Raw genomic sequence first — 16,943 nt, 5'->3', positions numbered from 1 at the left:
TTCTGTGATTTTAACACTAATTGATTTACTAGTCATCATGCAAACTGACGAGTCATTGAGTAAATTTCCAATAAGTTTCCCTTAAAATATGTTACAAAACAAAACATGTAGTACCTAGCTACTTACTTACTCACCGGCAGCGGCAGGAACACAACACTAGGTATGAGTAGGGTCTAGTGTTTTTTGGCGGCGGTTTTCTGTAAGGTGCAGGTACTTTCCCCAGTTGGGCTCTGCTCTAGATCTGGAATGACATCCACTGTGCTCTGCCCACATGTGCCCTACCACACAAAACGAGAACCAAATCACAAATTGTTCTTGTTAACTGTAGGTAACTAGGAACAGGTTTAACAAAATATGTAAACAATTTGGTTTTTCGTTATAAAACTTTATAAATCTTCCCACACGCCATCTTCTTTAAAATCACAACAGCGGCTAATAAAATTAGATATCTGTCAATTTTGTTATATGGCATAGTGTAGGTGTAGTGGAACTACGAAATTCAGAGTCGCCATTTCACCAAACACGATTGTCCATATTGCTGGGTTGGTCTAAGCATAAAGCGAAAGAAGCGCAAAGTATTCTTTATTGAGTTAACCAGAAATATCATTTTGACTAAAACGTAACGCATAGGTATTATACAAGTAATCACCAAGAAAGTTGCAAATAAATAAGTAAACAAAATCATTATAAAGATGTTATTGATGCTATTATCATTTTGAAGTTACGGGGTCAAGTTATACAATCACGCATCGCAATCGCGTCTCGGACTACATACAGCAGCAAGAAAACAATGCTATTAACATACGGACTGAACAATCATCTTCATAGTTTGTACAAGAAAATGCACACTTATCGACTCTGTTGTTTATTAACTAAGGGTCAAATTGTTAAAAGCCCTCCTTACCATACTTACCTACTACGAAATCTATTTTATAACATAGGCGCTAATGCATAGCCTATTGCATATGGTAAATGGAAATCAGCCTATGCTCATTGTACAGTTTTTCCGCCACTACTATTTCAATGAATTTGCATTACCTTAGCCTTGCGTTTATTCACTATTATTAGGTATTTAATTTTAACTAATTGTGAGACCATATGTATGTAAGTACTCATTTAGGTACTTTAACTATTTTTCTGATGTGTGCAGACACTTTTTGGGATAAGAATTTGTGACTTAAAGCTTAATATATCGCAAACGGATTCCTGAATAATTACTACATTTAAAACTCATGCTCATTTTACGTGTAGAAATACCCTAAATGGGTTTTGACGTGACGGCATCCATTCACGGGAAATCCAGGACTTATTTAGGTCCATAAGTCTATATAATGCATAGGTAGATAATTCGGCCAAAACCTTCTTTGAATTCGTAATAACTATATGGGATCTTTTAACAAAAAATATTCACAACGCTACTGTCTCCCACTTACACTTACAAGAACGGAATAAGCGTCGACCGTGCATCGCCATGCATTCCATTACGCCCAAACATGGCACATTAGCATAGAAATACCGGCGCCCGTACGAATCATAAATTGAAGAAATCAAATTAGGATTGAGACCAATTCGCTTCAACCCAATATTTATTTATGTATTCCGGCAATGCTCCGAGACTTATGAGCATGGAATGTGTAAAGCAATATGAGTGCATGTGTAACGAGTAACGTGGCATGACGGTTTTGAATTTTGCATGGTCAATCAATTTGTGATTTCGTGGAATGGTATTAGTGAGTTGAGAATGCATTTGCCTGTCTTTGTATATACAAGTAGGTACTTGTAAAGTTAACTACTTCCCTAAGTATATAATTTTTTAGCTTTAAGCTTTTAAAGTTAGACAATCAAATTAGGAATCGTTTCTTTAAAAAATGTAGCAGAAACTAAGAAGACATTCATCACAAAGTGATTTTATATAAAGAGATCGAATGAATAAACTACTAAAAAGATCTTGTATTTTTTTTATGTTCATAGAGGGTTGTTAACTTGTAAAAGCCTGCCTTTTGTTAAAATATCCACCCTATTTAAGTATTTACGATAGCACTCGAATATTCTTTAGGGACGTTATTAATGAGTTTCGAAATTTGGCACAAATATTTTTAACCTTCCTTTTTAAAACAAGATTAATGATTAAGGAAGTTTGCAAAAGGATATTGAGGATAATTTCACAAAAATATCTGGTTTCGAATCTGTTGTGGTCGTAACGATAAAATAACCTAGAATTAATGGGCTTATATAACTTTATCACTTTGCTTTGTATCTAAGAAATAAGAATACTCTTCCTTGATTGTTAGAGTAGTAAGTAGGAGGACTAACTTAATAAAGGTCACAAACATTAACAACGAACAGCTGGCAAGATTAATTTACATTACAACCTTCGATTATAATAATCGTTAACAAATCAAGCAGTCTAACAAAACATTGTAGTAAGAACGTAAAAATAATTACTTGAATATTACATATGGGGTGAAAATGATGGAATAACACAATTAAACTTTTAGCTGCAAATTAGTACTTACACCTATAAGTTTAGACTTCGACCACGCTAAGTTTGCACTGATTCGGCAGTGACAATGCATAAATACGTATCCCATAAGGAGAACCATACTACACGTAACTATCACTTGGTATGAAAATCTTGTCGTTGTGGGACTCGATGAATTAGGCGGCCGAGTACCAGACGCTGCCCGTGCCACGTACCGTATGTGTAGCTTCCGTCCGATTTCAAAGGAACTCATAATCCTATCTTATTTATCACGGTTGTCGGCTACGTATAACATTAAAATCTTTGTTCCAGGCTGCGGCACAGAGTGTGTGAGGTGCGCAGCGGACGGCTGCATCAAATGCGCCCGGCTGCTGGTCTGGCCGGGCGGTACATGTGCACATTCCTGCCCCGCCGGCTCGCGCGAGGCCTGGGCACATGATGACCACCTCATGGGCCGCGTATGCTACCCCTCCAATACTTATAATGAGGTATGTATCATCCACACTGCAGCGAGCTTGGCCGGGCGGCACTGGCACACGTTCCTGCCCCGCCGGCTCGCGCGAATCCTGCGCACAAGAAGACTACCCAAGACACATAATATATAATAAATAAATAATAATCACATAATGTCCATATGCCACGGCAGACTTGTTTTCAGCTTCTTGACTGTACTGTACTACTGTTCGTTTATTATACTATTTGATTTTGCTTGCCTTTTTTGTTGCATATAACATATTAAAACTACGCTCTTGCCGTGAACTATAGTTACACGACACAACATCGAAACTAACTCTAAACAAATCACAATGCCACTAGTAGAAGTGGTCTGAAGAACATCTAGGTCGTCGTCAAAGCCTGTTCGCACTAGGTCGTGACGCCGACATATCCCGGTAAAAGCGTCGTGGCTTGCAACCATACTTTAATGACAGTGTTAACACTACGCGCTTGGCAATGTACGAGTAAGCATCGCGATTTAATTATACAAAGCACGAACCTTTCTGGGACAATGTGTCGTCACGAGCTAAGAGCTGGCTTAAGCTTAACTTTATCAAAGATACTTAAGTAATAAGACTGCCAACCTCAATATAAAATCGGGAATTTTCCGATTTCGGACATGCCGTAGGAGTTACGCCAGAGCTAAAGCTAACGTGTCATCGTTTACCCTGCTAACCGCCGTAGTCTTAAGACATAAATATCCAGCTCATTTCGCCGCAGTCTGATAAATAAGACAAAATTTCGTGTAACTTGGTACCGACGGCGACACGAGCACGCTCGATGAAAATTCTACGCTTGTTTTAAATCTCAAAAAGAGCTTTAAAGTCAAAACTACATATACAAGCTATAAGAAAACATAAGCGCGGAAGACTTCGCTAAGTGGCGCGTGGAAGCGGTCTCTAGCTATACTTCTATAGTAACAGAACAGAAAGGCGCGTTTGAGCGTTTTTTATTATTTACTGGTCCCTGCCTATATGCATGACTCTCACGAGAACGTGCTAGCAAAAAGGTATTATGTGTTAAAGCTACGGAGCTCCTCTAGGTAACTCACATACATGTTCAGTGCCGCTTTACATTTTTAGCGGAAAAAGCCTTTATTATTAAGTTCCCAGAACCCATTTCGAATAATTTAGGTATATAAATTACTTTCAAATTAGGATTACTGTTGCGATTCGATATGTAGCTATGGTATATCGTCTCGCAAAAACAATGTGCATGGTTACCAATTCGTTACTGCTTCTCGCTGCTTGGATTTCGAGTAAGATGACATTCTGCACTCTATCCGTAATTGAGTAATAAACAAACATGATTTATAAAAAAAAGTTGAGATTAACAAAGCTGATCTATGGAATTAAATAGTATGCAAGTGATTAGCCGTATCTCTGCAACAACAGCAGGATCTTTATACCATAATGAGGTCAAATATAGAGCACAATCGCATGCAGTGTGAAGCAACTTGATGAGCGACACAGATGAAGTAACGAAAGTAATCCAAGCGTGCACTTACGTGTTTACTAACATCAATGAAGATTCACTCACTGTTTCGGGTAATACGACTTTCGAGTGACTCGAAGCAGCTCTCAACGCGCTTGAATGGCACTTCTGTTCAGGCCCAGTGGTGATTATTAGTGTGACAATGAAGAGTGAACGTCTTATTTTTTTATCTCTACAAAGACAGAGACTGATGCTTTTTAACCTGTCATTATCATTTCGAATAACCGTGTCCTTTAACCGTCCGTTAGAAGACACGAATAATGCGTAAACTAACAACCGTAGCTATAGCGAGTCTAAAGAACACGCATAGAGTGTCTCTTGATCATTATCACGTTGATATTCGCATCCATCATAAGCCCCCTAGATAACACGTAGTACCTATTGATTTTACAACCGCAGCGACAAGTTAAGAGGATACATTAATGGTCGTTCTTCCATACAATTCCTCTGGAGTTGCAGGCGTACATAGGCTACGGAGACTGCTTACCATCAGGCGGGCCATATGCTTGTTTACCACCGGCATAGTATAATTTTTTTTATAAAAATACAAACGTTCTCGACATTTTCCTCCCTGGATTTTGGCACTATATGAATATTTTTTTATATGAGTTAAATATGACCCGTATGTGTCTGTACGTTTTACTTTTTTTGATATTACTGTTTTTATAAGAACTAGGTTACTTCAAACAGTGCTAAAAACGGCCAGCTGGCTCAGCTGATAATGTTCTTATTTGCATTGTGCGTGCGATTCAGCATTGTGCGTCAGATAGTGAAAGCAGAATTAGTTTTTTTTAGACCTTAGTTATCAACATAGATAAGTACTATTATCTATTCATGTGAGTATCATATATGGCAAGATGATGAGCGACACAGATGAAGTAACGAAAGTAATTCAAGCGTGCACGTGCGTGTACTAACATGTGTTTATAGCCACGCGAACCACTTTCCACGTTTAACGCTTCCGTCTTGTTCGTGACACGGAACTGTATCATGGAAATTAGCAAATGCTTACCTTGCCTACTTACCTATGTGCTAAGTGCGTGGTGAACTGGTGGAACTAAAAGCAATGACGACGCCTTTCGTTTCATATATAAATATGTGAACTTTCGTGGACTCAAATTATCAAACTGTTTAACATGTGCCACACTCAATCATATATGGGTATTTTACTCGGACGACGATACTTGAAGAACTTATCTGGGAGTTTGATCAAAAAAAATCATATACGAGTATAGTTACTCAATTGCACACATTTTAACAGATATTGCACATGCCTATTGTGTCATTTAAATTTTCCAATTGAATTTAAGTAATCTATCGTGGGTGACTGTGCTCAGACTTGAAGATATTATTTTATGCATCACTTAGCATTCTATGAATAAAATTAAGTTTACATATGTGATCTCATATGATGACTCAGGTTCCCTTCTGAGCTTGGTTAATTAAATTCGGTGCGGGGTGCGGCGAGCTCGGGTTGTTAAGATTTTGAACACCGTCTTACGGCGAATAACTGAGATTACCTTAGTTAGATAATCAAGCATAAGTATGGTCTTAACAATACTAGTCTAGTTTTTGTACTGTGATGCATAAAAACATCGTCGTACCTCGTAAAACGCCTATTGCAACATAACAAGCGCGTTAAGCACTATAGATAAGACATCTTTAAAAGTTTCTCATAGATAAGCGCAAGACGAGAGCTATGGATGCAATGTGCAACGACAAATACAAATATTTAGACTTCGCAACATGTTATATGAAAGACACTCCGATAATGATTTTGGTTCAGATTTAGTATCAAAAAATCACATTCTTAAAATGTTTTGTTGACATTTAATACAATTTGTTTGCAGGTGTTAGTCGGCGGCGCGTGTGGCATAGTTGTCTGTGTGCTGCTAGTCGTCGCCGGCGCGACGTATGCGCGCTGCCGGAGCGGCTCACGGCCGCGCTCGCAACCGCTGCCACAACCTGGGTTGGATGACGACACGCGGCTTAGAGAGTTCCACAAACAGCTGGACTGCTTGCGAGTAAGTATCCTCATAGGCATGATTGTAGCCTTGTAGGTAGTTTGAGTGGTAATCGTCGCCATTGGGTGATATACGCGTGGTGCCGTAGAGACAAATGGGTGCACTTGCAGCCGTTGCCGCAGCCTGGCATGGACGACGACACACGGCTTAGAGAGTTTCACGAACAGCCGGACTGCTTGCGAGTAAGTACCATCAAGGGGCATGTGTGGTGTAGTTGCTAGTTGCCGCTAGGGCCACGTAATATGCTCCATGCCGAAGCGGCGCACGGGCGTGCAGGCAACCGCTGCCATAGCTCGGCTTGAACGACGACACGTGGCTTAGGAAGTATCGCAATCAGAGTAAGAACCCTAATGAGGCATGATTGATTGTAATTGCGTGTTGCTAGTCGTCACCATGTCACGCGTTGCAGTTGCAACCGTTGCCGTAGCCTGGCTTGGACAATGACACGCGGCTTAGAGAGTTTCACAAAGGGCAGGGTGTGTAGACAAGATGCTAATCGTTCACACTCCGTAGCGTAGCGTAGGTAGTTATCTCTGTCTATCACTCTTCCATATTAGTGCGACAGAAATAGTTGCATTTCGTTCGCTACGGCGCATTACCGATTGGCATCTTGTCTACGCACCCTGAACTCTTTGAAAGTAAAGTACCGACGTGATCCTTAGCATAATAATTTTGCACCACACCAACTGGTAATGGTAAAGCCCTCTTGATTGTTCAAAAACTTATGAGAAAGTTACATTTTATCCACGTGTGGGGCAAAGTAATCAGATGCATATTTCGTTCATTTGGATTTGATTTGGTTTGATTTTTTTGGTACTTCATAGTTAATATATTCCTCGGGTTGGTGTGGTGATAAATTTTGTGCTTCACTCGGAGGCGAAGTTTGTTTAACCCTCGTGCCTTGAAACCCTTGTAACACTCAAGATTCCACTTCGCGAACCACTCGCTACGCTCGTGTTTGGAATCTTTCGCTTGCTCGGGTATCAATATTAGGACGAGCGGTTAAACAACAACTTTGCCCCCTTGTAAAAGAAATAACTACTTACATATATATGATAATAGCGTTAGCGTGCACAAACCGTGCTGAGTGCACGCGCGTGTATACAGGCACATTAAAACTCTCAAACACGATGGATCACTCACTAACGAGACATTACCTAACCTAGCTCTTACGTTCAGGAATCCTGTTAAACGGATATTATTAGTGGCACTGGAGTGAGAAACGTTACTTCATCGTAGTTTTACCACTAACACTACCACCAACTCCACAACAGGACAGCTAGGCTTTAAACTGCAGTTTTTATTTTAGCATTAATTTCTACTTACCTGCTTCACACAAACTGACTGTTAGTTTCGTTAGCAGCAAACTAATGTTAATATGATAAACAAATGTTTTCCGGTAGTTAATATACCTACCTACCTAATTCCTTATTTTCTTCTCTCAACACATTACGCTACCTTGTCATGGTTTACATGTCCATTACTTCTCTCGCCAGTCTCGAAATTAACGACCGATTAGATTACTTGATACATAAAACTACCTCTTACTTTACAAGTTTAATCGTTAAATCTTGCATTTACAGTACTCGTAACTAGTCAACAGGAACTGCATTATATGCATTAGCTAAGGTGGAATAACTGTTTGATGTTACTTCACTAAGTGACATTGATAAAGTATCCAACAAAGAAAGGTGCGGATGTGACTGGTTAACAGTGGGTTTGACACGTCGTCTGTACAAGCACTTGCTATTGACAAAGAATACTACAGCCACCGGGCAATCGATACTAGCTAAACATTATCTACAGCAGTACATTTGCGTCGTTGCGTAGATGTAAATATGTGTGTATTAGCGTACCTATTAGCATCAGGTACTTGGTATAATCCTAGTATACTAGTATATAATATACTGGCATACTTACATGGTATGAGTGTTATAAACAACTAGTTACTTAGAATGAATTTTCAGTAAATTGGTTAGTAAACCTAAATAAAGCGTTTTTTGCACAATTTGCCTGTAAAATTCACTTTAAGACTGGCGACCACTGGGCTATTCGGAATCAATAGGATAGAATAATGAGGAATACCTAATATGATCTATTTATTCAAGTATGTTAAGGGCACCAATAATTGGACATTTAAGAGAAAATTTAGAGTATTTTTCATATTTCACCGACAACTGTATAATGTCTGCTTTGCTGCGCTTTATGCGTTATTTATTTTAAACTTAATTGCACAAATACTAGTAAAACGTACAACAGGCGGACTTAATGCCTTGAGGCATTCTCTACCAGTCAACCACTGGGCCAAACAGAAATTTGATAAGGTGGGTGTAGTGTGACAAGAAATATTAAGTCTAAAACGAATAGGCCAATATACAAACTAATAGGTAATATATATATATATATATATATACCGGGTGTTTCCTGTAACACGAGCAAATAATTAAACCATATATTGTACTCCTAAAACGACATAACTTTTGATTAACAACTTTTAAAAATTATGAAATCTATAGATTTTATCTTTTTCATACAAATCCAATATTATTTTCAATGTACGTTGACATTAGTGTGTTTGACGTTGCTGGTCACGCTTTGCAATATATTGCGTCTTAGAATTAACTTCAATGTGTAATAAAAATTAAAACATAATTTATTTTTAAAAGTTGCTGAACAAATGTTGGTGAGTTTGAGGAGTTCAGCCTACAGTTTAATTTATTGCTCCTGTTACAGGAAACACCCGGTATAACACATTAATATAAACATTGTAAGTTCGTTATAAGTTGAATGTCATATTCGTCCTTTATGTTTCCGATGTATTTAGTGAAAGATAATGCAATTAGTTTCAGTATTATTAACAAAATAAAACTATGTTTTATTGCTCCAGTCCTGAGCAGTATGACGCCATTCGTTTACAAACTAGGTAACAATAATCAACAAAAAATCAAACTTAAGCAGCTCTATGACCCTTGTTTATGGTAAAATGATGCCAGTGTTTTAAAAACTGATGATAAATACTTAATATACCAAGGGATGTTTACTATAAGTTATATAATTAGGATACTTATTTACGAATAATTACGCAATAAGTAATTTTTTCCTACTATAAGTTTATGAATTTCTTAGTTAAATATTTCTTTTCTAATTCAGCGAAACGGTTTCGACTGTTTTATCTATGTTTAATTTACGTAGCTAGCAGTGTAGATAGGTATTCCTCACCGTTTTAGTAAATGTAAATTCCCTAAGATTCCATAGAATATGTACGTACTTGCAGTCTCGGCGTTGTTGTAAACGATTACGACGCCAGATATGGCAAAGTATGTTGGTAAAGCGTGCATAACATTGAGCTTGTGCCTTACTTGTAGGTAATCCATTATGCAACGTTAAATTATGCCTATGTTCTTTTATCTCAAGTACTTTAAGTAATGTGTGCTACTGAATCATTAAGAAACATTTTTTTAACAATACTTATATTTAGAGATTTTACTGGTATCTGAGTACGATTCTAACTTTTTCTACTCCAGCACTTTTATTTGTCCATTAAATTACTGCCAGTGAGATCGAAATCAACTTCATAAGAAGCATGGCTCATATGGAGCCCCCGCGCCCCAGTCGATACTGATAATAATTGTAAAAAAAATAACAAAAGTTTACTCGTAATGCTGACATCTAGGCAAAGATCTACAAACCTATATAGACTTTGATTTTATTTATCATTTTAGGTATTTGCTGCTGTCTTAGAAAACATATTGCGTGCATCGCTATCTTAAAATTCTCGGGCCTGTCTTTACAAAACTCAACTTCGTTTCGTTTTGTAACTTCGGCCTTTTAATGTTAAGAACCCTTATTATGTACCTGTTGCATAAAATACTATTAATTATTATACAAGGATGACCGCAAGCACCTGCACCAAGCTTCTATGAAAACTTTGTAGGTGCCGCTATCTAAAGACAAACACAATAATATTAATAATTACACTATTTTATTTATTTATTTCTTTTGGTTTGCAGCCACACGCCTACACGTTGCTAGCAATATTGAACCACACCCGGCACCAGGTCCGGGAACTGTATCAGCTGGGCAACAACGATGCCGCAATGGCTTACAGGTAATTGTGTAATTAAACTGCCTTGATAATTATGTCTAAAGTTCACAATAGTACTTTTCTACTTGGTATGCCACTCTCGAAGTCACGACATGACACGAAATATTACGAAATCGCGGTCATCCACGGGGGTATTCCTCAAAAAGGTCTACTTTGCAGTCGCAGACGTAACGCGTTTGCCAGCTATCTGCAGAAATCTGTAGGTAGGTACTAAATGTATACCGTTGAACTTATAGCCATCCCACACTAGCGTCTCCCGAGCGTCGGCGTCTAGTCAATTCTATGGCTGCTGCTCGACGCTGTTTTCCATAGCGCTAACTAGACGTCGACGCTCAAAAGATGCTAGTGTGGGGTGGCCCTTATGGCTGCAATGTTTGGTGGGGCAGAGATGAGCAGAGGGCTCGAATATTCAAGAGCGATAGAGAGGGAGATAACGTGCTTTTCGTTTCTCGCGGTAGGCCCTAAGACTACATTATCCCACGTCGATATCAAACAGCCTATACCTTATTTCGGTTTTTATTGCAAAGGATATTATACTGCGAATTATCATCTTTGTATGTAAATTTATAATCCGCTTAAATTGTGTACTTCAGGTTAATGTAATAATAAGCATTGTTGGATGTTGAAAATGTCTGCGTGTCTTCTGCAATACAAATAATTCACTCCTTTGAACTCTATGTATAGTGAAGACATAATGTTACGACTTGTACTGGGGCTTTGTATCAAACTTTTGGACTTTTCCGTACGTTTTATATTTCTTTGTAACTATAAACTTTATTACCATTTAGTAAGGTTGCTTTTTAATTCATGTTTGAGAAAATAAATCGGTTTAAATAGTTAAAAGTTCAAAAGTAAACAATTCCTATTTTAACGCAGTGAATTTACGCCCTAATGGGTTTTATATGTTTACATTAGGAAGTTAATAGTTGTTTATTACACCTTTATGTTTTATTTTTGTACCTTTAAAAAAAAACAGTAATACCTACCTACTTTTCCTTTGGTTTAGAGTTGGCCCTCGCGGTTTTTAAAAGGAAACGAGGTGGGGGCAATTTACAAAAACGCGCGGTGAGGGAAAAAATGACAGCTTTCATTGGGATAAAACTTTCATTTATTTGACAGGGTTCAACCGTCAGATCAGCGAATGTGTCCAATCACTCGTCAGAGCAGCGTACAATTAAGAACAAAACGAAGGGGCTTTATGACTATAAGGATGCACTAAAGTCTAGATTACGGGTGCCTTACGACCAGAGATGTGCTATGCTGTGCTATGCTATGTTTTCATACATTTGAAACGTAGCTGTAGCTGGAGCTGCACATCTCTGGTCGAATGGCACCCTATGGTTTGATTTTTTTGTTTGTCTAAAATTACGTTTTTTTTACAGTTGCGTGATGAGCGACCTGGCGAAGCTGCTTATTCTGTTGAATAAGCAGCAAGTGCCCGTAGTGCCGGAGGAGTGGCCACGGCTAGCCAGCTGGGCTGAAAGGTAGTCCTTATTTCATTTAAATGAACGAAATTATCAAATGTAGCCTTTTTCATTTCTTCAAATTGTGCTAACTGTCAGGAATAACAGCCTACACTTAGTTCTTCTTTCAGAAATTCTAAATCGGAGACTCTTTTGTTTTTGTAATTAATTAATAAACACAAAAGGTTTAAGAATTACTATTACTCCTATGAAAGACGCTTCAATCTTTTAGGAGACATTTTAAAGTTTACCCAACTTATTTAAAGGCGCAGACATTAATTTGACGTTTCTTTAATTTTCAGAATACTAAAACGCTACAGCCGCAACCCACTGCCACCGCAGTCGCAAGAGCATCAACTAGTGAATTTCCTCTCGCCCCCACCGAGCCAAAGCTCCGACTCAGAGATCACTCAGCAGTCCTTCTCCACCTTTAAGCCCCCTTCATACTCTCCAACGTCATACGACAGTAATTTGGATAAAGAATTAGAGAGCCAATGGGCGGACGTCCGGCCGCCTAGCTACTCGCAGATAGAGAAAGAGAAAGAGACAATAGTCCTCTCCGATCCCTGGGAGAGGAGACCGATTGTTAGAAGAGAGAGTGTGTGGCTCGAAGACGAGCTATTTGAAATGACAAGAAGACCACAGGACGAACTGACCACAGAGCTATAACAAAGAATAGAATAGAAATAAATAGCATTTCTTCCAGCATTCCAATGTTTTCAATAAACCTACGTGACATTTTATAAGGCCACCCCACACTAGCATCTTTTGAGCGTCGGCATCTAATCGGCGCTATGGAAAACGGCGTCGCTGCGCAGTTGCGCCAACGTTGCGTCGAGCAGCAGCCATAGAGTTGACTAGACGCCGACACTCGGGAGACGCTAGCGTAGGGTCTCTCTTAGGGAAACGTGTAGGTACCTATGCGACGTGTAACAAAAATAACTGACAGATATCTTAACAACCGAATTCCAAAATAGAGGAAATTTTGACATTATCCCAAATATACCTAAACCTCATTTGTCTATGATATTCATTTTATGATTACATTCATTCGATTTTATTCCAATATAAATATGGTTTCATAAATGGGGTGTCGGATTCGTTTTTATAAATTTTACATTAGTTATATTATATTTTATTAATTTGGTTTAAATATATTTGTATGTTTTTCTATCTTAATAATTCTAGTCAATACGTAACTTTACACTTATTACCCACCTATCTAGCATTTTTAGGGTTCCGTAGCCAAATGGCAAAAAACGGAACCCTTATAGATTCGTCATGTCCGTCTGTCTGTCCGATTCTGTCACAGCCACTTTTTTCCGAAACTATAAGAGCTTTACTGTTCAAACTTGGTAAGTAGATGTATTCTATGAACCGCATTAGGATGTTTACACAAAAATAGAAAAAAAACAATAAATTTTGGGGGTTCCCCATACTTAGAACTGAAACTCAAAAAATCTTTTTTCATCAAACCCATACGTGTGGGGTATCTATGGATAGGTCTTCAAAAATGATATTGAGGTTTCTAATATCATTTTTTTCTAAAATGAATAGTTTGCGCGAGAGACACTTCCAAAGTGGTCAAATGTGTGTCCCCCCCCCCCCCCCCCCCCCCCCCCCCCGTAACTTCTAAAATAACAGAATGAAAAATCTAAAAAAAATATATGATACATTGCCATGTAAACTTCCACCGAAAATTGGTTTGAACGAGATCTAGTAAGTAGTTTTTTTTTAATACGTCATGAAATTAAAAAAAAAATTTTTTTTTCATCATACCCATACGTGTGGGGTATCTATGGATAGGTCTTCAAAAATGATATTGAGGTTTCTAATATCATTTTTTTCTAAACTGAATAGTTTCCACGAGAGAACCTTCCAAAGTGAAAAAAAGTGTGTCCCCCCCCCTGTAACTTCTAAAATAACAGAATGAAAAATCTAAAAAAAATATATGATATACATTACCATGCAAACTTCCACCGAAAATTGGTTTGAACGAGATCTAGTGAGTAGTTTTTTTTTTAACAAGTAATAAAATTTAAAAAAAATTTTTTTTCATCAGACATATACGTGTAAGGTATCTATGGATAGGTCTTCAAAAATGATATTTAGGTTCCTAATATCATTTTTTTCTAAACTGAATAGTTTGCGCGAGAGACACTTCCAAAGTGGTAAAATTTGTGTCCAAAGTGGTAAAATGTTGAACAAGATCTAGTAAGAAGATTTTTTTTTAATACGTCTTAAATTGTACGGAACCCTTCATGCGCGAGTCCGACTCGCACTTGGCCGCTTTTTGTTAACTTCTCCACTGGAAATAAAATCATATATTATTATTGCAATAACTATGTCAGATTGTCAGTTGTTACCGTTACACGTTGATGTTAAAAATGACTGTTAAGTTTGTTTCGTAATCCAATTTTGAAACAGAACACAAATTGAACCTTCAAATTAAGTGGAATAGTTATGTACAGGTATTATATTATGCGAACACTAAAGCAGACATGAAAATAATGATTGCATACGAATTTAGTGATGGACGAGTTATGAACTAACCGAGTTTATCATCGATCTAATTTCGATTAAGAATCTCGGCCTATTTATTATATTTGCCTGCCAGTAAAATATTCGGCGCAGTCTCTACGAAAGAGCTTGAGATATAAGATTCTCTTCAATATGTTTGCTGTAGTGATAGCATTACATTACGCTTTTCCGTTTCAAGTGTCATAGTGAAAACAGGACAGCTACCGTGAAAGTCTGAAATCGAAGAAAGTCTAGGTACCTAAATCTCTATTGATCTTGCAATTTGTTATATTCGATTAACAGGGACGCGGATAGCCAATTTTATAATTTTGATGTTCACGGTAGCCCCCCAGAAAAGTTGTAACTTTTACCCGAAACCGTTTGCTAAGCTTGACCCAAGTCTCTGAAGTACAAAATAATCAAATTGTATGTGACATTAATTTAGAAAATTTGTGTATAGTTATCATATTGTAGTAACTAAAAAATATTTGTGTAAGTAATTAGTGCTTAACAACGTATAGTTTATAACTGTAATACATTATACCGTGTCGTACCTGTAACTTATCGAAATACCTAAATTAAAGAATAAAGTTGACGGATAACCTTTTATGTATATTTTATTTAAACTCTACTAAATAATAGTGATTGATTTGTTTTACAAGGGAGCAAAGCCCTCATACCCGAGCAATTTCTTTATCTGTTCCTCTATCGCTCGAATATGCAAGAGCGTTAGACAGGGAGATAAAGAGATTCGAGAGACGCCCACTGCCCACAGCGGCACATGCCCACGTCACGAACAGTCAAGGGTAAAAATATGGGTGTACACATCTTACTCAAAAATATGTCCCATAGCATCTTATTCCAGTGTAATAAGAGCGTAGTACCATATTTATGAGACTATTCTTTCGAGACATATTTTTGCACTTGTTCTTAGTTTCTGTGAATTTTGGGGTAAGTAGGTACTTACTAAAATCTGCTACTAAAGCGCGGTTTGTGCTAAAATGGCCTAGGATTGTCTCATTTCAAACATACCGTTAAACTAATAGCCAACTTTGCTTCCACGTATCTTTAAACAGTTATATTAGTAACACTACTATTATTGGTAGAAAAAAAGGTTATATTTGTGGCAAAACTATATAACACGCGTGTGCTTAATTTGACTCTTCAGCGAGTTGTCAACTGTAGGGTATAGTTCTGCGGGAAAAAAATTTATGATAAAATAAGAACCCTTTGACAAATAAACAGTTATTTCTGTCGTTTCGAAAGTATGAAAATTACAGTAATCATATTTTTCGGCCTATAAGCTATTAGAGTCAGACCAAGATAAGTTGGCAGCGATTTTGATAGCCCAGACGTAGCAAGTGTCAAGTAAACGTCATAATTTCATAGAAGTTTAGCGTTTAAAATAACCCGTCTTCCTGGGCTATCAAAATCGCTGCCAACTTATCTTGGTTTGACTCTATGACGGATTTTCTCAAAAGTGACAACCCTAACACTTTTGCGAATGCTGCACGCGATGCGTCTTGTATTGAAATATGCAAAAACGGTTAGGGAACACTGCCCACACATTTTGTACAGAAGTTAACGTGTTTAATCCTAAGAGTTTAAAAGGGAATGATAGGATTACCCTTTATCTTGAAGTGATCCTTGTTTCAACGTCTTACTAGCTGTATTTTCATACGAAATTGACGGGGGCAATGTTGGCGAAAACCTCAGATTTAGCCGACCACAAAATTGCCAAAAAAGTCAATAATTAAACCGATGATTAAAAAATATTTTTGTAAATAAAATGATGCGATAAATGATGCAATCGATGCGGTAAGACGGAATAAATGTTAGCCTTTCATTGTTTTTTAATGGTACTTTTTCGAAAAATGTGGGCAAAGTTGGCTAGTTTGACGGTACCTAGATAGAGAGCAGCATTATACTGTCCTTGTCTTACTAGCATCCAAAAGAAAGGGATGAGTATAGTTTTTCTGGTTCGTAATGACTGACAAGTTGTGTTCGCCAAACTATATTTAAATTTTTTGAACTTGTTATTATAAAGATATAAGAAAAAAAACGCCTGAAAAATCAAATGGTGTAAAATGCCACAAAAATGTAGTAACCATACAGTAATTAACTAAATTATAGATTCGGAACTCGCTAAGTTTTCATGCCAAATAAAAATGCATTCTTAAGGCCAAGTTTTTGCAAAATCAGAATGGTCAGAAGGCATATTAGGTATCGCTAACACCGAAATTCGGATGCTCGTGGCTCGCCTCGCGGCTCGACTCATGTCTTGGCTACAGCTCGTAAGCTCGGCGAGCTAATAGATTTTAAACCAGTTTTAAACACAACCGGCACGGTATAAGGTTTGT

The 16,943-nt window shown here is 37.7% G+C and overlaps 1 protein-coding gene across 2 annotated transcripts in view; it reads left to right on the top strand.

Annotated features, from left to right (window-relative positions):
* LOC133522228 (uncharacterized) overlaps positions 1-12,771 on the top strand; it is a 30,880-nt gene extending 18,109 nt beyond the window's left edge. For both annotated transcript variants that reach the window (XM_061857485.1, XM_061857486.1), the window contains exons 3-7: positions 2,795-2,970; positions 6,322-6,495; positions 10,506-10,603; positions 11,983-12,084; positions 12,366-12,771. In XM_061857485.1, the coding sequence (XP_061713469.1) occupies positions 2,795-2,970; positions 6,322-6,495; positions 10,506-10,603; positions 11,983-12,084; positions 12,366-12,732 (917 nt within the window). In that variant the 3' untranslated portion in view covers positions 12,733-12,771. The remainder of the gene's footprint in view (positions 1-2,794; positions 2,971-6,321; positions 6,496-10,505; positions 10,604-11,982; positions 12,085-12,365) is intronic.
* The last annotated feature ends 4,172 nt before the right edge of the window (positions 12,772-16,943 follow it).

Source organism: Cydia pomonella, chromosome 10 (assembly GCF_033807575.1).
Source record: "Cydia pomonella isolate Wapato2018A chromosome 10, ilCydPomo1, whole genome shotgun sequence".
NCBI classification, from domain to species: Eukaryota; Metazoa; Arthropoda; class Insecta; order Lepidoptera; family Tortricidae; genus Cydia; species Cydia pomonella.
This window is presented reverse-complemented; position numbering and strand designations above follow the sequence as displayed.